Source organism: Periplaneta americana, chromosome 7, assembly GCF_040183065.1.
Source record: "Periplaneta americana isolate PAMFEO1 chromosome 7, P.americana_PAMFEO1_priV1, whole genome shotgun sequence".
In the NCBI taxonomy this organism is placed as follows: domain Eukaryota; kingdom Metazoa; phylum Arthropoda; class Insecta; order Blattodea; family Blattidae; genus Periplaneta; species Periplaneta americana.
This window is the reverse complement of record NC_091123.1, coordinates 61,736,426-61,763,987: the sequence shown is the minus strand read 5'-3', so window position 1 is coordinate 61,763,987 and position 27,562 is coordinate 61,736,426. Positions and strand designations below refer to the sequence as shown.

At 35.5% G+C, this 27,562-nt stretch overlaps 1 protein-coding gene and 1 non-coding gene across 11 annotated transcripts in view; one reads left to right on the top strand and one right to left on the bottom strand.

Moving 5' to 3' along the window:
- Positions 1-27,562, bottom strand: part of cin (Molybdenum cofactor synthesis protein cinnamon) — a 219,912-nt gene that overhangs the window by 29,418 nt on the left and 162,932 nt on the right. For 8 of the 10 annotated variants that reach the window (XR_011332980.1, XR_011332976.1, XR_011332978.1 and 5 more), the window contains 3 exons: positions 17,195-20,509; positions 17,008-17,097; positions 15,945-16,072 (listed from right to left, as the gene is read on the bottom strand). Coding sequence is in view for 2 of the 10 variants with exons in the window: in XM_069830813.1 (XP_069686914.1) it covers positions 361-622; positions 8,700-8,887; positions 10,884-11,020; positions 15,945-15,990 (633 nt within the window). In the remaining 8 variants the exon portion in view is untranslated. Of the gene's footprint in view, positions 1-360; positions 623-8,699; positions 8,888-10,883; positions 11,021-15,944; positions 16,073-17,007; positions 17,098-17,194; positions 20,510-27,562 lie in introns of those variants that run through there. The other 2 variants (XM_069830813.1, XM_069830814.1) reach the window with 2 other exon arrangements.
- TRNAY-AUA (transfer RNA tyrosine (anticodon AUA)) lies at positions 11,985-12,056 on the top strand. Its single transcript has one exon. It is a non-coding gene; the product is annotated as a tRNA-Tyr (tRNA).

Sequence of the window (27,562 nt, the reverse complement as noted above, 5' to 3'; positions counted from 1 at the left end):
ACACATATCACAGTGTTTTTTAACGATTTTTTTTATTTAATCATTTTTTACCAAAAAATCGTCCTCTCCCCTTAAGCAATATAGTTTTTTAATAATGTTATTGTTTTCCTTGTGTTTTACCTGTTACTGTCGACTCTGTCGATAGTCTTTTGAACTCAATGACATAATAATAAATCTATACTGATCTATCTATCCCGAAACGAATCTTGAACTACAGAGCTGAGAAGAAGAGAGCCTCTCACATAAAAGACTGAGAGAGCAGTTTTAAATTTATTCTGGAAGACGGAACAGTCTAAAAAGACTAATTCCTGCAGTTGTTGATGATGATTATTATATTATTACATACTAACATAAACTCACCTTACTATCACTATGATGATGGTGATGGTGATCGTGATGGTGATGGTGGTGGTGACGATGATGATGCCCACCACAAGTCTGTAAACTTGCCACATTAGACTGTACAATTTTGTGAGTAGCCATTACTTCAGCAGTTCTGTTCTTCATAAGGGCAACAGCATGAGGTATGGCTGGAGCTACAATCTCCAGACACTCTTGCGCTCCTTTTGTGCTGCCAGGCAAGTTGATAATCAAGGTGCTGTCACGGATACCTGAAGCTGCCCTTGGTAACAAACAGAATTAAACCACTGATAAGGCCACATTGTTTTCAAGTTACAAAACAGTAACTTTTTATCAGTAATGTATTACCTGTAATGACAAAACAAATGGAGAGATAGCAAATGTGGATAAAATTCTGTTCAACCCACTATACATTATCTTTCCATCTTTTCTTTTGCCGATCAATGCTCCTTCCTCCTTTTGGAGATTTATCTCGGCAATTCGCACAAGTCTATTTGTTTTTATACGATCAAATGGGAATTCCATTCTTCTTATTGTAAAGTTTTCACTGTCCTATAGTTTGGATATTACATGCTTCTCTTAAGATTTCGTTTCTAACATGGTCAAATCTCGTTTTCTCAGAAATTCTCCTTAATACTTTTATTTCTGCTGCTTCAATTGTTCTAACTATTTTTGTTGTATCTGGCCTGGATTCAGAATCATGTGTTAAAATAAGGAGTAATATATATTTTTTTTATAGCTTTCACATCAAACTGTAGGTACTTATTGTTCCAAATGTTATTAGTAAGAGCCCCTGATATTCTTAATGCTTTGCTAGATTGTTCACATAATTCCAAAATGACTGTAAACTTCTGATAATAATTAACGGTATCAGGGCTGTTTAACTCCGTGCTTTTGACATAAATGAGGTACAAAAAATGTATGCATTAGGATCAGAGTTTAAGCTAGAAAATAAATACTGGTAGCCTAATTGTCGCAAATATGCACAAATGAAAAATTATATTTGTGCAAATTGCGAAAAGCTTGTGCAATATTCTAAATAATTGTAAACAAAGATAAAATTGAAATAAAACCTTGATTGTTGGGAAGTTCATTAAGAGGTCCACTGTATTTCTGAAGACGACTCTCACAGAAGAGCAGATATAATAGCAATAAACAGGCAACAACAAAAGGCTATTATCATAGATCCAACTATACACACGGAGAGAGATCTCAACCAAGCTCATCAGGTTGATCAGGAAAAGAGGGCCATTTATGAACCTTGTATTCCCTACCTTAGTGCCAAGTATAACATCCCTCTCTTCAATTGGTCAGTGACAGGTTTACTTTTTGGTGCTCGAAGTTCTTTACCAAAATTTACATATCATTTTTTAAAACAATTATCAATATCATCTTTTGAAATTCAAAAAATCATCTCGCAAATTCTCAAAGATTCCCTGCAGATTATACAATTTCACTTATATCACTCAGAAGACCTTAATTAAGGATATGCTACTTTTAAATAAAATCTTTTTTTATCAGTATAATTTAGTCATCTTCTAAGATTTTATTTTACAATTGATAATCAATGGTGCTTAATTATTACACTTTATTTTTATAACACTATTCATATTTAATTAATTGTATTTGTTTGCTATTCATTTCCGGATCCTCGTGGTCATCCTTAATTAAGGCCGGATGAGTTTTTCTCTCTCTCTCTTAATAAAATTAATAAGATTTGCAGAAACAAAAAGTTATATAATTTGTTTTTTGGAGTTTTGTTACTTTCAATCCATCTTACCACACTCTAGATATACTTATGTAAGTAAATCATTAGACATAGGTATGTTTAGAATCAATTACTGCTGAATTTACATCACATTAAAATACGGTACGTTATTTTAAAGGCATTCTAAACATTGAAATTCTTTACTAGTAGGCCCTTCAAGACTTATTGTTAGCAGAGTGCTAACTCTGTTTACTGAAAGACGGTTTCTAATTACAGTTTTCACAAGATTCATGCAACTCAATTCTAGCTCACAATTTACAGTATGCGTTGGAATTATATAAATCAATTAGAAGAAATTATTTACTTAACTTGTTAACTTACATGACTTGTAACAACTCTTTGAAACTCTTTCCTGAACATCTATTGCTCATTACCTTCTTGGGTATTACACATGCCATTAGCATTTCATTTAATTCAGATTCTCCAGAACAATACAAATCTCTGATTTCATGTTCTCCATTACCATCTTCGTTTCTGAAGTCCAATGTGATTGTCGCATTTTTGCACATTTACATTGAAAGTTAGTTGCATTTTCAGAAATTGAGTAGCAAAATGCAACAAATCCGACTGTAGCTTAAACCCTGGTTAGGACTGACATGCTCACATATGACCTTAACAAGCTGCCAGATACATTCTCTTCAAGCCTAAATCCTAAGAGTATCAATTTCAAGTAATACTAATTCTATTTAAGTTAACAAACAATAACATCTCTAACGTGTACAAAACAAAGAAGAGTAGTAGTTGAAATTTACTTGAATTCGTGAAAATCTATTGAACCATCCACACAAGTTCAAATAATTTGTATGATTCAATACAGAGGAGTCATAAGGAAAAAAGTAACGGTAATTTTAGTAAAATAATTAATTTAAAACATCACTCATATTCAGCAAAATTCTCGCATTTGTAAAATTAATTTCATTGCATGAAGTTCAATTTGTAATCTATCAAAAACCTGCTACATAACTCTAAGCTGAAGCTACTATCTTATAATTCTATCTTTACTTCATACAGTGATTAATTCTGTATTAATGGCTTATTGCATTTGTACAACAATAAATTGTAAATACCTATTGTCTATAGGCCATTCGTTATCTCATGTAAGGGGAAGAAGTAATTGCAGTGAAAAGCTTCCCTTCCTTCCCTCACTATGCTTCCACTTGCAGTTAGCTAGCTCACTTATCTCCACCATAAGGTTCTTTCATTTAAGAAAATATTTCATGGTACGGAGTAACCGATTTTTTCGATTAAGGGTGATGAGTTAAATTTTGGTCATTTTCAGTCAAAAATCGCATTTTTGTTTTCTTGTAAAAAATGAATCAGCAATTTCTTAGCAAGTTTCAATGCTCTGTGGTGCTCGAAAGCATAAAAATTACGCAATCTATAAATGGCTGCACCCTTGAACTTCAAATCCATGCAAATTTTATATGCTGTTTTCTCACACTTTCTTTTTCAGCACATTTCGTCAGGTTCGAAGTGTAAAGGTTCTTACAATTTTGATGCTAGGAACATGAAATTTTTCATGAATGTTCTATACGCTGTCATTAACGAAACAATGCATGGGTTTTATTATAAATAGGCTAACTACTTTTTGAAATAATGTTTATAGTGACAATGGAAAATTTCTATCTTTAGGTAATACAGTGGTTATAAAAAATTTTTCCCCCTTTTGTAGTAAAGATATAGGAAAACTAATAGGTGATATTTATCTAAATATGCCATTGGTCTTGCATAAAAAAAAAAAATTAAAACATTTTACTGAAAAATTGAGCATTTTGAAATATGCAAATTTTTCAGAATATTTTTGTTAATAACTGAACCGGGTAGCTCAGTTGGTAGAGCAGCTGGCTACGGACTGGAAGGTCCGGGGTTCGATCCTAGGTGGTGATAGGATTTTTCTCGTTGCCAAACTTTCAGAATGGCCCTGAGGTTCACTCAGCCTCCTATAAAATTGAATACTGGGTCTTTCCCAGGGGTAAAAGGCAGACAGAGCGTGGTGACGACCACACCACCTCATTCTAGTGCCGAGATCATGGAAAGCATGGGGCTCTACCTCCATGCCCCCCAAGTGCCTTCATGGCATGTTACGGGGATACCTTTACTCAGAACCTAACTGACTCACAGAAAAGAAACTTCACCACATCATTATCTATCACACCGTGATTATGTGTACAAAAAATCAAGGACGTAGCTTGAAAAATGTAGAAAAGAGAAATTTCACCAATCATCCCCCTTAACCATTCAGTCCACCTCCTTCATTACGTCAGACAATAGAGATTCTTTTGCATATGAATTTGTTTATCTATGTACTTATTGTTATCATGATACCAAGATACTGTCAATAATGGCTTGTAGTAATGAGACACATTACATAGCTGATTACTCCAGCTATACCTGATTATTCAATATACTTAATTATCTTTTAACTGCAGAATCCTTAAGAGATTACATTATAATACAGTGATAATACAATGACAAAGATGGATTTAAAATGGCAAGACAAACTGAAGGACTTCTATGAAATCTCTCAGTAATCACTTTAACCTTCATACATCACACATATGTCTGGGATGGAATCAGGGTGCGAATTAACGGGGGAGATAGAGGATTTCTCCCCCATTGGAAAGTTATCCCCCTCTCATAAATTCATATTAACGTCACTGCCAGGGGTAACTTCTATCCACCCTCACAAAATATAATTGTTTTAATACGAGTATACTTTATACAGTACAGTATAAAGTAAGCAAAGAAAATAATATTGATGTATTATCATCACCGGCAAGCTGACAACAATCAATAACTTAGGAATTACACATCTTATCTTAAGCCTGCTCATGGATAATTATTATAATCAAGATGCAAGACAAGCGACTCAGTGCGACCAAGCGTTGAGCCATATCGAATGAGGATAATAATAATTTTATGTGTGGTATTCTCTATCTAAGTGAGAATAAGGTGCTTAGGAAAATATTTGGGGCTAAGAGGGATGAAGTTACAGGAGAATGGAGAAAATTACACAACACAGAACTGCACGCATTGTATTCTTCACCTGACATAATTAGGAACATTAAATCCAGACGTTTGAGATGGGCAGGGCATGTAGCACGTATGGGCGAATCCAGAAATGCATATAGTGTGTTAGTTGGGAGACCGGAGGGAAAAAGACCTTTGGGGGATGCCGAGACGTAGATGGGAGGATAATATTAAAATGGATATGAGGGAGGTGGGATATGATGATAGAGACTGGATTAATCTTGCACAGGATAGGGACCGATGGCGGGCTTATGTGAGGGCGGCAATGAACCTTCGGGTTCCTTAAAAGCCATTTATAAGTAAGTATTCTCTATCTAGGATTCTACTCCCCCTCCACATCAGAAATCTTAATTCACACCCTGGATGAATAGGCTAACACTTCTATTGGTAAGAACTGATGTATTTATTTCTCCTTGTTAATTATTTACTACATTACACACAACAAATTTCTATAATTGATTTATTTATTTAACAATGCACTGTCTAGGCAAGCAGCTAACTAGACCGTCAACTAGCAACACTTGAGATTTGGATTCAAGTCTTGGCGAGTTGGCTGGAATTTGTAACGGATGAAGATTCTAGTGAATACTCCCTCTGCTAACATTGCACCAATTCTCCACCATTTTCTATTATATGGCTGCCAATTCACTGCGTGTACTATATTTTTCTGGACACTTTGCACTATTTAAAATAATAGCTATTAAATATTTCATATAGAGAGTAAGTCAAACCTAAGTTATCGGCAATTTTACCGAGCCACAATGTTGCTTTTTTGACTGGCAGCACTTTGAGTTCTCCCAGTTAGTTGCTCCCTCTAAGCTTGGTACAGGACATAATGCATGGAATTTCCGTATTTGTTTGCACTAAGCCAACAACAAAATTCTACTGACACTTTGTACTGTCAATCTATAAAACAACGTATTTTCCTTGTTGAAATGTACATATCTACTGAAGTAGAAGCTGTACCAGTTGTGTTTATGCTTTGGAGAATGTTTGTGCATTTCGAGAACAGAACCTGTCTTCCGCAACTTATTTAATAGTTTAAAAACAGACTGTTTCCATGGTTGTGTAGCCTCTGGAAAAGGCTGCTGAAACTTGCTATCCTACCTCACCACTAGAGACGCCCGATTTTTGCGAATGATTTTTTCACGAATTTCTGCTAATTGAGTCAGAGAGTTAAAATCTCTATAGATATGAACGAGACGTTCTGTAGACACGTTTTATGTTCGCGATTTTTCGCGAATTTTGCTCGTTTTTGCATTAAACGTTCTTTTTTAAGAATATTACTGAATCGTATGTTCATTGGTCACGAAATTTCATTATTTTATTTTCGACAATGAAACATTCAAAATAAGTACGAAAATAGGTTTGTCTTTTATGTTTTACCAAGTGGAAAGCATGGCTGCTCAACTGTGAAAAATGCAAATCTGTGTGTCGCACATACATAATGCTTAAGTTTGTTACACACTAACACAGCCATTTTCAACCCATGTGCTGCGAATGATCCTCTGGTGTGCCATGAGAAAATGAATATAGTAAAGATTCCCGCAGTAAATTGAAAGAATAAAAGTGAAAACAGTGAGTCCACAAGAGGAAACATTCGGTACCGGTAAACATATTCCTTCCTAAAACTCCTAAAATTCCCCCTTGGTTCGGAACCACTGGTTTAGATTATATACGTGTGCCGTGGGATTTTAAATTACACCTTTAGTATGCTGCATGTTTAAAAAGGTTGAAAATCGCTGCACTAACACAATAAGAAATGTGTAAAAGATATTTTCCACATTTTCAGCAAGAGTATGGAACAAGACTAAGGAACAAATAGGGGAATGAGTGTTTTATTACCAATTTTTTTAAAAGTGATTTACATGTTTCAATTGAAACTCTTTCTTCACGATTTATACGTTTAAATACCAACTTTTCACGAATTGCATATTTAAATAACGACTTTTTTCACGAATTATAGCATTTTAATTTACCTACTTTGATGTATTTTGTTCACTGTTGTACAGTGTCTCTACTCATCACTATTTCATAAAAAAAGTGCTCTGCTTTCCTGAAGAGCACTGTAAGATATGCACTGGCACATGAATGGGTGTTTCAATTAGCAATAAGAGGGAAGGTTATTTTTCCTCCAAACTTTGACAGTATTAACATATCCCTCCTGTTACATGTTAAGGCTGCCATGACAGTATATAATAGTGGGCGAATATGATGAGACTATGTAATGCAATTTCAAACTGCTTCATTTTAAATTATTTATTTCTGTAATCTTGACCATAATAAGCAGTAATGGGAAATACTAAATACAGCAGAACCCCATTTATCCAAAATAAAGGGAAGGGAGCCATTTCAGATAATCAATGAGAAATATTTTCGGTAAAACTGGGAAGGAAGAGAGATTATTAACCATGTAAATTATAAACTAACACAGAAATTTTTACTGTCTTCCCCCAACATTTCCGCTAATCAGCTAGCCTTCTCTTGAATTACTGCCCCTGACATGTGGTTCCAACAGTCAGTGTATGATGGACTACTTGATCGCACCTTAATTTTTTATAGTGATGAAGCATGGTTCCAACTCAGTGGTTAGGTGAACGCTCAAAACAATCGTAACTGGGACAGTGAAAATCCACATCGTTTTCACCAACAACCATTACATGACATAAAAATAAGAGAATGGTGTGCAATGAGCAAATGAAGACCGATTGGCCTCATTTTCTTTGAGGAAACAAACAACGCACAAAAATATACACAGTTCTGCAGTGCTTGGGAAAAGTGACATAAGTCAGTTTCTACAAACCTTTTTTTTGATAATTTATTGACAACTTACGGAACATCTGCTCATTTGGAAAAAAAATACGCAAGTATTTCTCCCATTACAATAATTCATACAGAAAAAAATCAAATCGACATAAACCAGTGTAAGTTGTCAATAAATTATCAAAAAAGGTTTGTGGAAACTGACTTATGTCACTTTTCCCGAGCACTGCAGAGTTCATACTCCGTCCATTTTTTAATGAGCTGAGTGAGGACGAAAAGTTGTACAGTTATTTCATGCAGGATAATGCCACAGCTCACACTGCTCATGTGTCAATGACTGCCATTCAGGAAGTGTTTGATGACATAGTGGTAAGTCGTGGCCAGCTCGATCACCAGATTTAAATCCCTACATTTTTTTTATGGGACACACTGAAAAGTGAATAACCCACATTTACTTGAGAAACTCAAAATATCCGGCACGAAATTCGAGTCATTTTGGAGAATGAACTGCAGCGAGCTGCTGGAAATGTCTTCAGGAGATTGCTGCCTGCCAGATATCACAAGGATGTCATTTCGAACATTGTGAATTCGGTAAGTACATCATTACGCAATACTAACTGCAAAAGCGTGGAACGAATCCTCCGCATTGGTAGCGTCATTACGTATTACTCAACCGCCGTGAGTGTGGATAGGAGTGTAGCCCTGGCTGGTTCATTCTGTATATGGTGTGGTTCAATTGCTTTTTAACATGTACGGTATATTAAATCTTTCTACTTACCTTGATAACATTGCAAATGGAGTTATTGCCAGACTTTTATTAAACATGGCAATTGTTAAGCCTGGCGTCTCTCTTTGAATTACTTTTTTTGTAACTTCGGGTGTTACATCACGGCAACTAAATCCAGTTCCTCCTGTAGTAAGAATTACATCAACATGTTTTATATCAGCCCATTCTTCCAGTACTTCCTGTCAAACAAAAAGATATAAATTGTCATAGCAAATAATAATTGACTGTATCAACTTCACCTGTGCTGTGTAGAACCATTGAGGGGTGGTAGTAACCCTCCTTTCTTGTACCCTATACCATTGAAATTGTTTTGGGAGTAAATTATTGCTGGTGAAGACAAATGCACTGAGCATATGTTATAAATGGAACTTGGAAAATTCAGGTGGCCCAAATTTTCTTTCTGGGTCTGTAATGAACAATTCTGAATATTCCGACAAAATGAACTGAGAACTGCTATTATGACGTTATATTTGCATAGAAAAAATTTTATCTCTTAGGACCGTGAGTCTGTGACATTCTCACAACTTTCTCCATACCCAATTACAGTATTTAAAAATTATCAACTAATTCAATACCTACAATATAACCTCTTGGTACACGAGGTTAACATTTGATACGTTACTATTCAGTTGGTAAGTATTTATTTGTTAATGGTACGTATACATAATTTATTTGTTGGATTTTCCTTTATAAATCACTGATGTGTGGCATGTATAGAGAAATCATACCAAATACCTTACTAAATTATAATAGGGTATTTGATTGTATTTACATTTCACTGCTCTTTAGTATTTCCTGTTAATTTGTATCGGTGTGACAAAATATTGGTATTATTCTTGCATATTTTGCTTACTTATCAATACTGTATTCTAAAAATATTGGTGTGACAAAATCACCGATAAAAGTCACAGATATTTAATTGTCACAGTTGTCACAGATACTTCAAAATATAGTTTAAGCTCATCTCTAGTTACATATTTTAATCTATTAACAGTTATGATTAGAGTTGCCAACTCTCCCATATTTAGTCCTAATTTTTAACAGTCTCCTGACTCCTATATTTTATTTCCCTTCAAGAATTTTTTCTCCCTTATTTTTGCATAATGTAAAAATCTATTTGAAACATTTAATTTTTCCGTGATGGGAGGTGATCTATATGATAGATTCTGCTGTTTCAGAGATGCACTGAAATGTGCAATCTCTGTAGAAAGTAATACTTGCCAGAAATAGTTTCAAGGCTCATTAGTTTAAAATCAAACAATGTTAGAGTTACAAATTTAGCCAAAAATGTGGTAAGTTATGTTTCAAGCACATCAGGCAGCAAAGCTTATGCAGAGAGTGTTTTCTCTTATAAACAGTAAGTAAACACATGTTCGAAACAGGAGCATGACACATCTAATCAAATCAGAACTGTAAATCACAGTCAACTTCAGCTACTCATGTAGGGAATTTTCAAAATTTGTTTGAAACTATTACGTGAGGCAAAATGTTTCAAAATACTCTTAATTTAAGCCTAACTGCCAAAATGTAGAATAAAGTTGTTTTTAGCATTGCTAACTGAATTGAATAATTTGTCAATTTTCTATGTGAAATATGTTGTTGTTGTTTTCTAATGTCAGGAGTTTGACAATAAAGTCATTTGATCTCTTGCACTCTGATATTTTTCAAAGATATTGTCATGGTCAGCCACTGAAGCACAGATTTTGAGGTGTTCCGAATCCATTTCTTGGTTTGAGTTGCACAATGGGCAGTTAGGGGACTGATATATTCCAATTCTATGCAGGTGTTTGGCCAAACAGTCATGGCCTGTTGCCAATCTAAATGGAGCTCCGGATGATTTGCGTGGTAAATCGGGAATTAACTGTGGATTATGATGCAGAGAGTTCCATTTTTTCCCTTGAGATTGTGTTATCAAATTTTGTTTCTATAAGTCTATGTAGATTTAATAAACCTTTTCACAAAGTAATACATACTGTAGATTTAGTAACAGGTCTGTAAGTAGCAGTGCTGCCCTTCTTTGCTAAAGCATCTACATTCTCGTTTCCCAGGATTCCAGAATGGGATGGTATCCATTTTATGTGAAATATTATAAATCGCTTAGTCTCCCATATTTTCTTCAAAAACAGTTGGCAACCCTAATTAGCCCTATGAATAAAAATTTAAACATCAAGTAACCTTTATATCTTCTTCTTCGTCTGGAACACAGTGATGCACAATGACTTCTCCACCAGCAATTAATCCTTTTGTAATGAGATTTATGAGATTTGGACCACTTTTATCTTCTGCCTTTCCTTGAGAGCAGCTGTCGCTAACTGTAAAGCAGAAGCAATAGGCATATATTTGTATATTGTCCGTGCTTCAAAGACATTTTAACAAATAATATTAAAAAAAAAAAGTATTTTGAGATAGTGTAAAACACAATATTGACTCTCAAGAACAGAAGCTAATAGGCTATTATGTGTATTTTTTTTGTTTTTTTTTCGAATTACAGTAGAACTCCATTTATCCGAAACGATGTGATTTCAGATAAGCAATTTTTCGGGTAAACAGTAAATTCCAGAAATCTCACTTATCTGTAAAGGGGGGAAAATTACGATCAAAAATCTCTCTCTTCTTATATCCAATTAGCCTACTCTAAAAACATATTAATTATAGGCCTACCTTACAGTGATAAGATGTACTTGAAGTAATCAGATATTTTGGTCTGAGTTTTATTTTCGCAACTTTTCTTTGCTGCTATGTTCCTCCACCGTTTTATTAGTAAAACATCTGCTGGTGCTGCCTCCTCACTTTCTTTCATAAAACGTAAAACAATCTAAATAGGAAAATTTCAGCATTTTTTATTCTCCTTGTAGCCTCAAGTTTTTCTACAACTGTAATCACTACATGTTTCCGTCTACTCGACGGTTAAAAAAATGTCCGTACATTGTAATGTTCACGCAAATTGCCTGTAATATCCTGTATGTAGTGTTTCGAACTGCAGGTAGCCTAAATAATTCACACTGTTACTTTACTGATTTATGTTTGCTGTGAGGCTACTCATCCTAGACAACTGAAGCAAGTGTAGGCATTTCACTGGTTACGATGAAAGAGTAATGGAAATGAGAAAATTCTCTCTGGCGCCGGGATCTGAACCCGGGTTTTCAGCTCTACGTGCTGATGCTTGATCCACTAAGCCACACCGGATACCACCCCGGCGTCGGACAGAATCGTCTCAGATTAAGTTAAAACTCTTGGGTTCCCTCTGAGACGATTCTGTCCGACGCCGGGGTGGTATCCGGTGTGGCTTAGTGGATAAAGCATCAGCACATAGAGCTGAAAACCCGGGTTCAAATCCCGGCGCCGGAGAGAATTTTTCTCCGTTCCATTACTCTTTCATCGTATGATGACGCAGAATATCTGCATGGAAATATCATATGTACTTCGGTACATTAAAATATATATATATATATTTTTTTTTTTTTTTCACTGGTTGACAATGGTGCCTCTAAGGCATTGTCAGATCAGCCATTCCATGCTCACGGGTGTGCCAGTTGTACTAATATTTTTCAAATTCAAAGTGTAGATTTTAGTATTAAATGTAATTAAGAATTGCAATTAACTCAGTAATACCACAGTCTAGTATACACAGTCACGAAGCTTGAGATGTGACTATGCCGGTACTATTTCACATTGTCTGTAATGAGGCGATATTAGCAATCCTAGTGGTCAGCAACTATCCACGGATGTATATTTACTACGTATTGAGCTTCGTGACTGTATATACTAGACTGTGGTAATACTAAATATAACATATTAATGTCCGTAATAAACAACTGTGAGATAAAAATTGTAACAATCTTCCGATATATTACACTTTAAGAACACATCACAGGTGTGACTATTTGGACAACAGATTAACTTATGTGTTAATGTATTAAGATGCAGATTCCTGTAAAACAGAATAGCATATATATATATATATATATATATATAGTAAACGCAGAATAAATAAGGGAAATGCCTGTTATTATTCGGTTGAGAAGCTTTTGTCATCTAGTCTGCTGTCAAAAAATCTGAAAGTTAGAATTTATAAAACAGTTATATTACCGGTTGTTCTGTATGGCTGTGAAACTTGGACTCTCACTTTGAGAGAGGAACAGAGATTAAGGGTGTTTGAGAATATGGTTCTTAGGAAAATATTTGGGGCTAAGAGGGATGAAGTTACAGGAGAATGGAGAAAGTTACACAACACAGAGTTGCACGCATTGTATTCTTCACCTGACATAATCATACTAAAAGCCAGGTTATGAACCGACTAAACTGGAAGCAACGTTCTGTTGGTCTCTTTCTGAGCTCTGTTGCCACATAGTGGCACAAGATTCAAAGCATGTTCAGCATTTGTCACCGATATGTTTAAAATAACTACTGTCTATAGTTCTCGATAACACTATCAACAATATTAGTAATTAAAATTACTGTTTTTAAGAAAGCACGAGCTAATGACGCTGGTACGAAATGCGTCTCATAATGCACGTGGTACTGCAAATTAACTGGGAAGTTTGGCTACACTGTCTCCATGATTCCGTTGCCAGATTTTCGTTAGCAGACGACATTTTCACGTGAGGTCCAATGAAAAGCTCTGTTCTCCTTCCCCCCTCCACCCCGCCATACTCAATGTATCATCGCTGCACAGGCTATCCCTCTAACCCGCACTTTCCTCTCGCCCTGCCAACTACTTCCTGTTTAGTCTGTTCATAACCTGGCTTTTAGTATAGGAACATTAAATCCAGATGTTTGAGATGGACAGGGCATGTAGCACATATGGGCGAATCCAGAAATGCATATAGAGTGTTAGTTGGGAGGCCGGAGGGATAAAGACATTTGGGGAGACCGAGAAATAGATGGGAAGATAATATTAAAATGGATTTGAGGGAGTTGGGATATGATGGTAGATACTGGATTAATCTTGCTCAGGATAGGGACCAATGGCGGGCTTATGTGAGGGCGGCAATGAACCTCCGGGTTCCTTAAAAGCCAGTAAGTAAGTAAGGAAGTAAGTAAGTAATTTATTGACATATAAGGCAGTACCTACTAAACACATTGTTAGAAACAAATTAATCTTTTTATGATAATAAACAAAATTATAATAACTTTGTATTATCACAGGTGTGACATGAAATACTCACGGGTGTGACTCAACTATCAATAACTACGCAAACTTGTGATATTTTTCAACGTATTACAATATAGCCTACTAATTAATTCTGTGCAATGTTAAATAATGCAAACTTTCAAGCTAGATTTTTTCATCCTAATAGTTTTTAAAGTAATTATTATATAAAAAGTTCACATCTTGAAAATAGGTTCATAAACTATGAAAGTGAAACAAAAAAAAAACACACACACACTTGTCTATAGTGAATAATAATCTTGAATTGAGGAAAGTACTTATTACAAATGGACAGTTACAACAATAAAAGGATGTTCATCATGAAGGATAATGCAGCAGGCTGACCTACAAAAATGTCTTAAATTTACCAAAACGATAAGTTTAGTACATTTGTTATGATTACAAAAAAATATACCGGTATATATAAATTATAAAAATTAGCTTGGCAGTCTAAAATATAAATCTTTGGCTTGCTTTTGGAATTAGAGCTCACTTTGACATGGAATGGCTGCTGTCAATCACTTAATGAGCAATCCTCTTTACAAGTGAGAGAAAAGAGTACGTTTTTTTAGAAAGTTCCATTAGTGATTGGCAACCCTATGGTTGCTGGGTTCTTTTCACACCTTCCACTACATTACTGTACGTTGAATTGAACAAGTGAGTGAAAGCATCAACAATCTGTAATAAAGTACAGGTACTATAGTTTCCTCAAACCTTCCCAAATTAAATAATGTGTGTGACCAAAAAAAAAAAAAAAGCTATTTCGGTCAACTTGGGTTTCGGTTCGAATAAATGGCGTTCTACTGTAGTGGGGAAAAGCTTCTAAGAATATAGTGGGGAACTAGGCTACACCAAAGGACACATCTTCCTACTTCTCCTCACTACTAATTGCCAACATAACACATGGGAGATTCAGGATGAATTATTAGAGTAATGGTCAGTTTCCCTACCATTGCATCTGTACCTCTGGCGTGTTACTGTGGTAACAGGCGGTGGGGAGGGGGAGGAAGATGTGCCTAATTTGGTGTAGTTCTTCTGGAGAGTTACATAAATTAGTACTAATATATTATGTAGGCCTATACGATGATTAATTAAAAACATATCAGACCCACCTGAATATTAAATTCGGATATATTACTTTGCAGGGCTATGATAACTCTATACCAAGGTATGAAACAAAATTAATAAAAGGTGTGATAAATGGTTAGCTAATTGACTGACTGAAGTTATCCAAGTGATTTCATACGTGCTATGAAGCAGTATATTCTACCTTAACATCCATTCCAGTCCTATTACATTACATCTTGGGGATATTTCAGTATACGGTTATCTCACAGACAACAATTACCTCACAATATTAAAAAGAACATATTTGTCTGTGTTTGTCCAATTCGCATCTTCATGCTTACGACTTTTCAGTGCCAATAACTTATTTTGTGTGCGCAAGGTTGGAGGAAGAGGGAAAGGAATGTAACCGTGTTCTGAATTTGGTAGATAACTAAAAAGATGCAGGCTAGGCATAGAAATGTGTAAGCCTACAATAGGCTGTTCATGCTCAACAAATTACCCCAATTACAATACAGATTATAATTTTGAAATGTTATCGATTCAGCGTTAATGGTCCCTGTCCTTGGTTGTTTGGCTAGTGAGCGAGCTGTGTATTGCGTCATAAACTCATAAGAATGAAATTTAATCACAAATGTGCAAAGGAGGGGAAGACAAAAGAGTATGCTCGAAGCTGTGGGACATTCATGTTAAGAAAATATAGGTCATCATGATATTGTTTAGTCAACAGACGTTGTGGTTAGTAACGGGACATGTAGAAGAATATTTATTATGTTTTAAGACGGAGTGTACCGCGACATGATGAAGAAATGTTAGGTGTTATAACTGCGCGGTCTGACCTGTGTGACCCAGCCCGCCAGTAGTGATGAATAACTCGCTCTTAGTCTATCTACTTACTTTTTGCAGCGGCCAAAATCCCTGAATCAAGCTGTACGGTATTATGTCATTCATTTCGTTCAGCTTCCTTTAACCTCAATGTAACCTATATATGAACATAATACGGTTGTTAATTTTCTCACCTGTCAGTATTCCGAAAGTTATACTTGAACTTCCTTTCGCTGACATCTTCTCAGGCTTGGATAGAGTATTAACAGTACGAATATTTTAGCTTCTTGCAATGTCACCAACGTATTATCTTCTGAAGCTTCTGTAAGTTGTGAAACAATTATTGTAAAAGCCAATTAACTCCACATGACAACTGATAGCGCCGCCATATTGCAAGCTGCAAGGCAAGGTCGAAGTTCCGTTCCACGTATACTACTCGTATGAAAACATTCTCCTTGTTAGTCCAGCGAATAGAGTTTATAATTCCCTATATGCTGGTGGGTCGTCCTTGTAATTATAAACAAGGATGGTACAACAATGGTAATAATTGCAATAGATGAACTTTGATCTAGAAACAAAATTAAATGTGGACATTTCCATTTCTATACGAAGAAATAAAAATGAATATGGTACATAATGGTAATTGACTAGACGGTCAAATTCACGAATGAAAACAGAAATTTCTTAATTTTACTCTTTTGAAGATAATAATGATGCCCGATTCCCAGGTCCAATGTTCAGAAGATGTTCTAAATGGAGTGTGCATTGTATGTATATTTTTACTTGCAATAAAATTATTTTTTGATATTACAATTGCATTGCTGAATAGTTGAAAAAAAAAAACCGATAGTTTCATAATGTGACATTACTGTTCAAAATAAATACAGAGAACTATATAGGCCCAAATACTTAAGACAACTAAAGAACCGGTAATTAATAAATTGAGAGTGTAGGCTTAATCATTAGCCTATTATACAATAATTCTGGCTAGCTGAACTGGACATCGAAATCAATTCCATTGTAAACATTGCTCAAATATAAAATACCAATAAAAGAGAATGATTATAATAAAATAAAATACAAGATATTCACAGCATTACTGGTATGCATAAAAATATCTATTAACATTAGGCCTACATGAAATGTCGCTGAAAAGATAGACATTCCCAACGATAATTAGCAGTTGTTTATTTCTAACATTTTTTCATAATTGGATAATACAGAATTCACAAATATCAAATTTCAATTAGTAGGTACCTTCAATATCACGTATGTACAGGTCTCCAGCAATGATGACAGTCAAGAAGTACTACCAGAATAACCATACAGAATTAGCTGCCAAAATCACTGTAAATAAATAAAAACTAATGTTTCAGATAGGACATTACAATAAATGCCATGCTAATATAGCATATTAAGAATAAAAACTCAAGAATTTCTTTACCCCAAAATATATTCATCGGCACCAAGTTGTTCAGTCTTTCTAGACATATTTAAGTAGTGAGGTTCTGTAGCAATATTATGAGATAATGTTTCTAAGTCAAATTTCATTCCTATTGGTCTTGTCCTTCCTTCGGGAACAACACTGTTAAATACACCGTTCAACAACGAAAAGTCTAATCTTTCACAAGTCTCACAAGCTTCTGAGCAATTTAAATCCTCTGAGGAGGCTTCTACTGATGAGTTTCTGGTTTTCTGTTGACACCACTTTGCTCTCAACTCCTTCCCTGCATTACTATGGTAGAACGATGCTTGTCTGAATTCGTCTCCTACTTCAGTAATAGCGTCTAATATGCGTACCAGTCTCAAGAAATTGGGTCGATTTGCAGGTCGCTTTTGCCAACACGCTAACATCAGACTGTACAAAACATCTGGACAATTCTCTGGCTTATCCAGTAATTCGCCCCGTAGGACAAACTGTAAAACTTGTTCATTGGCGAGTCCTTGGTATGGTTGCTCGGCCAAAGTAGCTATTTCCCATAGCACAACACCATAACTCCAAACGTCTGACTGATTTGTGAATACTCCATCGGCTAGACTCTCTGGTGCCATCCATCTCACAGGCAACAACCCCTTGTTTCCTTTTCTATAATAATCTGTCTCATAAATGTCTCTCGTCATTCCAAAATCCCCAATTTTCACAGTAGCATCTTCGGTTAACATGCAGTTTCTTGCTGCCAAATCCCTATGGACGAACTTGCTGGCTTCGAGATATGCCATACCATCGGCGATCTGTGCAGCCATCAGCAATATCCGATTGAGATCTATTGGAAATGGAGCAGTATTTCTACATTCTCTTAAAAATGATTTTAAGTCTCCAAGCGCCATCAGCTCCATGACCACTAGAGGCGGTTGACCTCTCGAAACAACACCCAACAGTCGGACGACATGATGACTACAAGCGAAAGATTTCATCACTGAAGCCTCATTGAGGAACTCAATTCTTTCTCGAACTGTTGCTTTCTCGTCGACAGTTTTAACAGCACAACGAATTTTTGCAGGCCAAAGTACACCCTCGTAAACGATTCCGAACGAGCCCTTGCTGAGTTCCCGAATTAATTCCACTTTATCTCTCACTATCTCCCACTCATCAGGTTCGTACACTGCCAGAGACACATATTCTGGATTTACGGAAGTTATAATCGTCGTGGATGCTTCACTTTCTTCCTTTATTTTTCGCCATAGATAAAATGTGATACCAAAAAGCAAAATCATTAACGTAACTATCACAGACACTAGGATGAAGACCTCTGTTTGACGAGAAGGTGATACAATATTTTGGATCACTGTAAACTCTGTGAAATTTGTGAATGTACTCTCACCCGCCAATGACGTTGCTTTTATCCGGAGAGCATATTTTCCAGGTGCCATATTATTCAAAACAAACCAATTTTTGGCTTTCTCAAATTGTAGTTTTGCGACACATGCGACAATGGGTTTGATGTTCACTATATCCGTCCTTCTGTATTCTATGTGGTATGTCACTATTACCCCGTTAGGACTCGATGGCTCCAGCCAAAAAACACGCACTGTACCAGTACTTGACTCAACCCTAACTTTAACAAAACTTGAGTCTATTTGGTCTGCAGTCTCTAGCTTCTTAGTTCGAGTCGTGATCAGACTGGCAGGGCTGCAATGTCTTTCGATCCACTTCTGATCAATTCCTCCGGTTCTGTTCTTTCTACAGGCCACGACTTTTATCGTATATTCTGCAAAATGATAGAGGTCTCTGAGGACTGCGAAAGTAGTGTTACCCTCCGACCTTTGCTCAAAATGACCTTCCGCAAGATCTACTGAATCGTGAATACCTCCTCCATTTCCATAAAGTCTATGACTATACAGCACACTGTAGATGGAAGTTTGTTGGTCACAAGAATCTTGCTCTTCATTGACAGCTTCTTGAGTGTATATAAAATTAAATTTCGAGTCATCATTCGATATGCAAGTTTCACGTGATACTGGTTTGCAGCAGGAATCTTTCTTGTTAGGATCATTCAACATCAACGGATCTTCCTCATCTTCTTTCTGATATTCCAGGGGTAGTTGGCAATAATCTCTCTGATCCAACAATTTAGCATCGTCAAAATGTCGCCAACCAACAATGAGATAATGTGATATTTCTCCGTTTGGAAATAATGGAGGTTGCCAATGCAGAAGTACTTCGGAACTCGAATTAGAGTATGCTCTAAGGTATCTAGGAATTGAAGGCCTGTCTGGTAAAGTTCTGAAAAACTGTATACTACTTCGTCCTTCTTGTGTAGCCGATGCTGTGGCGTATGTTTTCACGTAGTAAGCATATTGAGTAAATGGTTTCAGGCGAGTTATGTTATACGATATTGTTGTCACATCTTCCACATGAGAGTTGAGCACTACATAAGCCACCCTCCAGTTGTCAATTTTACATTCATCATTGTCAGTCTGAAGAGTGACATTCTTGGTCGAAGTTTCCAGGTAATGAACTGTGTACCCCAGCAATGTTCCACGTCCCACCTGGAATGGATCCCACTGAATTGTAACAGACGTGGAATTTATAGCTACAGAAGTAGCGTTCATTTTGATGACAATACAAGTCCCTTTGTTGCCATTTGACTCATACGATATCTCATCCGCTGTATCATTGTGAAGGTTAGCGATTTCCCTAAGCTTATCGATTTCAGACATGCACAATTTTGGATTGGAGTGCATGGACATGCTGCCGTTCTCTATACTAAAGTTTCTAGGTCGAGAATTCCAATTCCACAGCTCTTGAAGGTTATCATTCCCCACTATTACTAATGCGAACTGATCACTTTCCAGTTGCATTCCATGGATCACTCTAAGTCTCTTAAAGAAGTTGAGAGTTAGTAGAGGATAAGAATAAGATATCTTCAAATAACCGCTTATTTCCTCAATAGAGTCCAAGTTCTTTTCCAATTCTTCAACGACTTTATTACCTATAAGTAAGTGAACTGCAAGAGAGCCATTTATGTAGGTACAGCCACGGAGACTCTGAATGTGGTAGATGCTTTCAACGGGAACTCGTCGTCCGTTGCCACAGACTTTACGGCAGGGTCCCACACAGGGTTCACACCCCTTCTTGCCTGAGCTGTCAGTGTGCGTCTGGTAGCCCTGAGGACACATAAGGCTGCACGTCCCGTTGAATGGAATCCAAGCTTTACTGGGAAGCCCCGAGCGAAGGCCCTTCTGCAGGTAGGCAGGAGGTACTATGGACTTATGACATTCTTCCTCGGTCACACAGCGCCTACCCACAAACTCGAACCTGTGACATAGAGAAATAGAAAAAGTTATTTATTCACTCCAGAATAGGTACAGATCTAATTTAAAGCCAATAGCATGATAACAGGTTAGGAAAGTCCTAGTACTACGTACAGCTTCAATTCATCAATTGCGTCCAATTATTTTTATAGCAGATAATTAACTGTTTATTTAGTAATGTTATTTTGCTGAAGTTTTTATAATTTGTAGGATTTTTCAGAATCTTCGAAATAATCTTACCAGCCGATCCGATAAGAATTTTCTTCCATTCCATCCCCTCAAATTTCAAAAAGAATCAAGTGAGATTTACTTTACTAAGTATATTGTGTGTCATACAATAATCTATTTGAGTTCACATTTCAGGTGTAAAGTCTGCGAAAATTAGCATTACCTTAGCTCTCAGACCAGCAATGCCTGCAGGTCGCTATGTATAGACAATCCCCTCTCAAGTGGGATTAGCTCAGATGAATTTGATGGCTACACACTTGGACCACCAAGATCTCCCCAACTGGTATAGAACATTGTGTGTGACATAATCTGAGCTGACATTTGCTTTGCATTTTTAACGGAATTGACTGTCACAACAGCAGTTTCTGTTTCAGAGACACACTTAAGGCCACTAGTGTGTGAATTTCTTGAAATATGCAGTACTGTGGTATTACTGACTCGTATTTTGAAGCTTTACGAATACCGTACTCAAAGCGTTACACAAAAATAATACTTTCAAATGACATGACTCATTCACCTCGTTGTTATGTAGTCTGGACCATTTTGTTTTTGCTATAGAATTTTCTCTTATGTTTCTCAGGACAAACATGAGCAGTAGGTACAGCAATAAAAAAAACATACAGTATATTTTAAGGTTAATATTACTACTAAATTGATTTTTGTTTCACTTCTGATATATTTTTCACTACGAGTTTATTTTACTTGGATATAAGCTATCTAAACGGGCCTTTCTGTGTTTGTACATTATGAATCCACATATTTTAAGGTAATATTACAACTAAATTGAGTTTTATTTCACTTCAGATATATTGTTCTCGATTGTATCTTACTTAGGTATAGACCTACCTAAATGGACCTTTCTGTGTTTGTATATGAATTTTAGCTTAGGCCTATATGTGATACTGCTATATTTTGCACGTATCTATATTTCTTCACAGACAGTTTCTAGTGCATATTGTCATTTCGGACATAAGATTATCACTGAATGTGCTTTCTATACTCGTATCAAATAATTACTATGTGTTTACATGAATGAGGTATCCTAGCCAAATTTAAAGGCGAGAAATCAAGTGTTTACATGAATAAGATGACTATATTTTGGAGAGGGAAATCATATGTCTACATTAATAAGGCAGCTAAATCACGTAATCATAATAAGTACTTACCGTAATGGTTAGGCCTAAATAAATATTTTTTATAACCATTATGATTTTTCCAACTGAACTGAACAAAGAAAAAATAATAAGAATTCGAAGCTAGCCTAGGCTTTTGACAATGATGAACAACATTTCGAAACTAGTCAGCCAAGGTAAATCCTAAATATTAACATAGTAAAGAAGTTGGAAATTTAATCAGTGATAGGCCTATATAAGTGTTAAAATTGTATATAGAAAAATGAACAATTATTTATATTTTAAACATCATAATTCCATTTGTGAACAAATATTATTAGCTCAAATTTATCTTTTATGTAATCAATATTCATCACATCCAGATATCATTTTCATTAGGAAATGTACAATCTATTGTATCAATTATGTTCACAGTTAACAGACATGTAAACACTATTCTCCGAACAACTATACTTGTTGCATATCATGCATAACGTGTTTATTTTTTTGTCTATATCCCATGGGTAGAAGTCACACCGTTCTCTCTTTCCTCTCTGGCTGGTGAGGAGGTAGAGGGTTTCCAGAAATATTGCTCATGAGATCAGCTCTCTCGGAAGATTCTTGTTCTAAAGTCTCAGCTTCATGAAGAGCAGCACAAGGGCCAATCCAAGTTCCTTCAAGGACTGTCTTCTTGTGTTCTTTTGTTGCTTCTTCTATTCGGGAATGGTGAATGAGAATATGATGAGTGAGTTGATTGCACCTTGGTCCAGCATTCCATAAAAAAATCTCAGTAGCCACCATCTTGTTTTTCCTGCTGTAGTTGAAATATGGCACAACTGATCAAAGGTGTCCACACCTCCTTTTGTTTCACCTGGATCATCATCTAACAAGACAGCAGCTGTCTCCGAATTGTTCATTTTACTTGGCTCTCTAACTACAACTGAATTGGTATGATGATGATGATGATGATGATGATGATGATTATATTATTATTATTCATTTCATTCATTCAGTGTTCTGCCCAAGGACAGGTCTTTCACTGCAAATCCAGCTTTCTTCAATCTTTCTTGTTTTCTGCCTTCCTCTTTGTCTCCTCATAATATCTTCTTCTACCTTGAACTTTTCTCTCGTTCACCATTCCTTCCAGTGCATCCTTCACCAGGCAGTTTCTTCTCAGCCAGTGACCCAACCAATTCCTTTTCCTCTTCTTGATCACTTTCAGCATCATTCTTTCTTCATCCACTCTTTCCAACACAGCTTCATTTCTTATTCTGTCCACTTCACACATTCCATTCTTCTCCATATCCACATTTAAATTATTATTATTATTATTATTATTATTATTATTATTATTATTATTATTATTATTATTATGTGCTTTTCGATTATACCCAATTCCTCTGACTTCAATTATGAGATTACCTGTAAATATTTTAACTGTTGTAGCCTTTATTCTAGACGTCAAAATCTTGATTATCAATTTTTTTGCAAAGTGATCAAGGGTGATATTGATTGTGAGTCTATCATAAACAATATCAGCCTTCGTATTCCAACAAGAGGTTTAAGATTTCAAAAAAAATTTTATAACAGAAATTTTATTTATGTATGTTTTTCTTTATTTAAGATATTATTTACTAATTTTTGCACATTTGTATCTTCTGTTTGTGTATTGTGCTGAACTATAATTGGCCTCTGGCTGTTGTTTAGCACATAAATAAATAAACAAATAAATAAATAAATAAATAAATAAATAAATAAATAAATATTAATATTAGGCTATTGTTATTGATATTTATTATTATTATTATTATTATTATTATTATTATTATTATTATTATTATTATTATTATTGTATATTTGAATGTTAACGGAAATATATAACTTTTGTGCGAGATTGTGCGTATTTGCTCGTTTTCCGCACACAACCAATACGCGGTAAGTGTGAAATACCACATTCAATATTCCCAACGTAACACACATAACAATTTCCCTCTTCTTATCGCTTAAGCGCAACATTCATTTTACTGCTTTAGGCTTTTAACATATTCTTTTTACAGACGTTTAACATAGTAATAATTATAAATTGGAAACTTACCACTGCAATTTCACCTAAATTGCAATGTTAATTATTGTTTTTAAATATTTGCAAAAATTAAGTAAAGTCTACTACTCCACGAAACTTATTGCATTTCTGATACAAGTAACATTAAGGAAGCCGTGAAAAAATCAACAAGATTCCAGATGCCGATGTTATTACTGCAATATGTTATATAAATAATATTGTTAAAATATTAAAATGAAAAATAAATCATTACATAACCTTACCGTTTGTTTTAAGTTCGCATTTATAGACTGGGGGGGGGGGGAGAAGACAGACGTATATCACGGCCTGCTGGAGTATAGTAAACACAGAAAACATTTTATAGGAACAATATTGAAGAAAGATATTTTGTTTTTCCGAAGTTGCCGTCATTAAACAGAAACCAACATGGAGATTTCATTGCAACTAATTAGAAATTCGCCTTTCAGGTATGTAATAATCGATCTTCGTACAAAATAATGTACGATACACGAGCGGTATGTTTGTTTTCATGTTCTCGGAAATTAAAAAAGCTCAACTACGTTTCGCTTTTTCAATCTTTTCCTCGACCATGAAAACGTCAACATACCGCTCTTGTAACGTATATTACTATATTCCTATTGTTTCATCAATAACTTGGAATACCAGTACCCAAAAGTAATTCAAATTCTGTAATAAATATGACTAATTTTTCAATGGTATTTAATATCATCAAATTCTAACAAATACGTGAGGTTAAATTGACCACTAAACATTAATATCCGACAAGATAATAGCAATTTTGTCATTTTTCACATTGCCATCTTTGCAAGCCAAAATTTCATGAATTTACATACCGGTAACAGTAAAAGAACAACAAAACGTTATCATGTGATTTATTGCAAAAATTAAAGTGGCTCGGGTCAGTATGACCCCACCCTTATGTTCTAGCTTTAAGGAGGGATTTGCTAGAGGTGGGGATTAAAAAATTAGAGAAAGTATTTTACATGCCATTTGAAGATCGGAACCAAGATTTAAAATTTAAAGAAGGAAATATTGCCATAATAGGTTGCAACGAATATAAATGTTTGGGAGTTCCAATTAACAATCAAGAATTATCAGGCAATGACATTAAGGGAAGATTAAAAATAAATCAGTTTATGTTAAATGGGGACATTTGGGATAAAAGAATAACAAACAAAAACAAAATTATGATATACAAATCAATAATATGTACCTAGTATTACATTGACATAGGCCTACACAGGAGAGATCAGAAACTTGAAAAAAAATGTATTCAGTTAAAATTATTGTCTACGGAAAGAGATTCCTTGAGATGTTCCACAAGATATTCAAAACTGGATAAAGTTAGAAACGAAATAATCAGAGAGAGAGAGAGAATGAATATAGACTTCTGTTTTAGATTTTATCAAATATAAACAACTAAAATGGTATGGCCCATGTGAGGAGAATGACAGAGGATATATTGCCACTAGGGATATTGAAACGGATTCCACCAGGAAAGAAAAAAAAAAAGGGGTAGTGGAGATGACCAACAAAACCAAAGATGTGCCTTGCAAGAGAAGAGATTGAAGGAATTGGACTGAAATGACAGGATTATGTTAAATGTTATGTTTTTTATTTAACGACGCTCGCAACAGCAGAGGTTATATCAGTGTCGCCGGATGTGCTGGAATTTTGTCCCGCAGGAGTTCTTTTACATGCCAGTAAATCTACTGACATGAGCCTGTCGCATTTAAGCACAATTAAATGCCATTGACCTGGCCCGGGATCGAACCCGCAACCTTGGGCATAGAAGGCCAGCGCTATACCAACTCGCCAACCAGGTCAACTGACGGGATTATGTGACGAACAAAAGCAAAGTATAAAAATTCTCTGGTGGTCAGCATGCTGACTTCCATATCTGAAGATCCCAGGTTCGATTCTTGGGCTCGGCTATTGGGAATTTTTCTTGAAGAAGATATGTTCCCTGGGTGTCTTGAGTCTGAAAATTTCTACGAATGTGAATGGGATTGTGAGTGTGGTGGGTTATTAATTAACCTGTTTAAAATCAAAACAAAACAAAAGGCTATTGCTGGTCAGAAACCATAACACATGTTTCAACGTCACATTGTTGACAATTAACTCCATCTATGAGCACAATCAGAAAACACTAACAATAAGAGGTGCTAGAGATTAACAATGAATTAAATAAAAATTATATGCACAGGCAGAGTTGAACCTGTATACCTGTTATACTTTACATACTTAAAAAAAATACGAGTATGTACACACAGTGCATACATTTTATCTTTCCAATCTCATATATGGGACCAGACTTGGCAATAACTGCATGCACTGCCATTCAAGGACACACATAGTCGCTGATAAGATAGTTGTCTGTTATTGTGTGCAGTATTGAGTTTCATTTGTTTGTTTATGTCTGTTGCTTGAGTCATGGTTCAGAGATTTAATACAGAGTAAAGAATTTTCATTTGCCGTAACATACAAAAAAAAAAAAAAAAGAATCACCTGCTGAGTACCGTAAAGAATTGCAAGAACGTTTTCCTGGTATTGATCCACCTCAAAGGACTATAGTTCATAAAATTACGAATAAATTCAAAACTATGGGATCAGTATTGGGCAGGAAAAGTTGGATGATATCGGTACTCGATTAGAACAATGACCACGAAAATCTATCACGAAGTTAACCCAACAAGTGGGGATCAGCCGTACATCAGTGCAAAATGCTACAAAATTATTAAAAACGAGAAGAAACGGCCAACATTTCGGAAGCAAATATGTAACGTGTGAATCAAAATGTGTTTAAACACTAAAACACCTGCTTTGCAACAAATGGGGAACACTTTCGACATCGTCTTTAAAATGGCAAGATTTTTTTTAGCACTTTCACAATTTTAAATTGACTAGGTCTATTACACTTTTACTACGTCATACTACTTCTGATCAATAAAACGGTACGGAACAACGTGTTTCAACCAATCATGGCTGCTCATCCTACAAATTTTATCAACTCCCTAGCAATGTTTTCCCCAACGAGTTCTCATTGGTTTTCCCTCAATTTTTCTCTGAGTCTTCATGCTGTGTGTGTGAATGTTCTGAACTGCATATTTAGTGTTGAATCATAAAGAAAATAATAAGAACACGGTTATGCTTAATCTGTTTGTATGTTCTACTGATTATGTAATTAAATTCATTCAATCTCATAACCTAATCTTACTTAAAATAATTTGGGTGCCAACATCTGTATCATTTTTTTTTTTTTTTCCACATATTATAATATCCTGCCAACAACTATAATATTGTGTATTAGCCCAGATTATATAACAGATTGCTCATCCTTATGTTAAAATCGGTAGCACTTTGAAGAGAACAACCACCAGGATCGTCACCCGTCCGCTGTAAACAAACACAAGATGGCAGTACAGTTGCTAATGCAATTCAAATGGGAGTTATGATGTGACTCCTTATGTAACAACTAGATGGCAGCATAGTAAACCCGACAAAAGTTGTTATCATCAAAGCCTATAAGGCCGAGTAATCTGAGTATGTATGATCTAGGCCTTTAGGATATTAGTGATTTAAGTACAGACTTTGAATCTCCTTCTAATGTACAGGATGATCCATTTGGGTATGG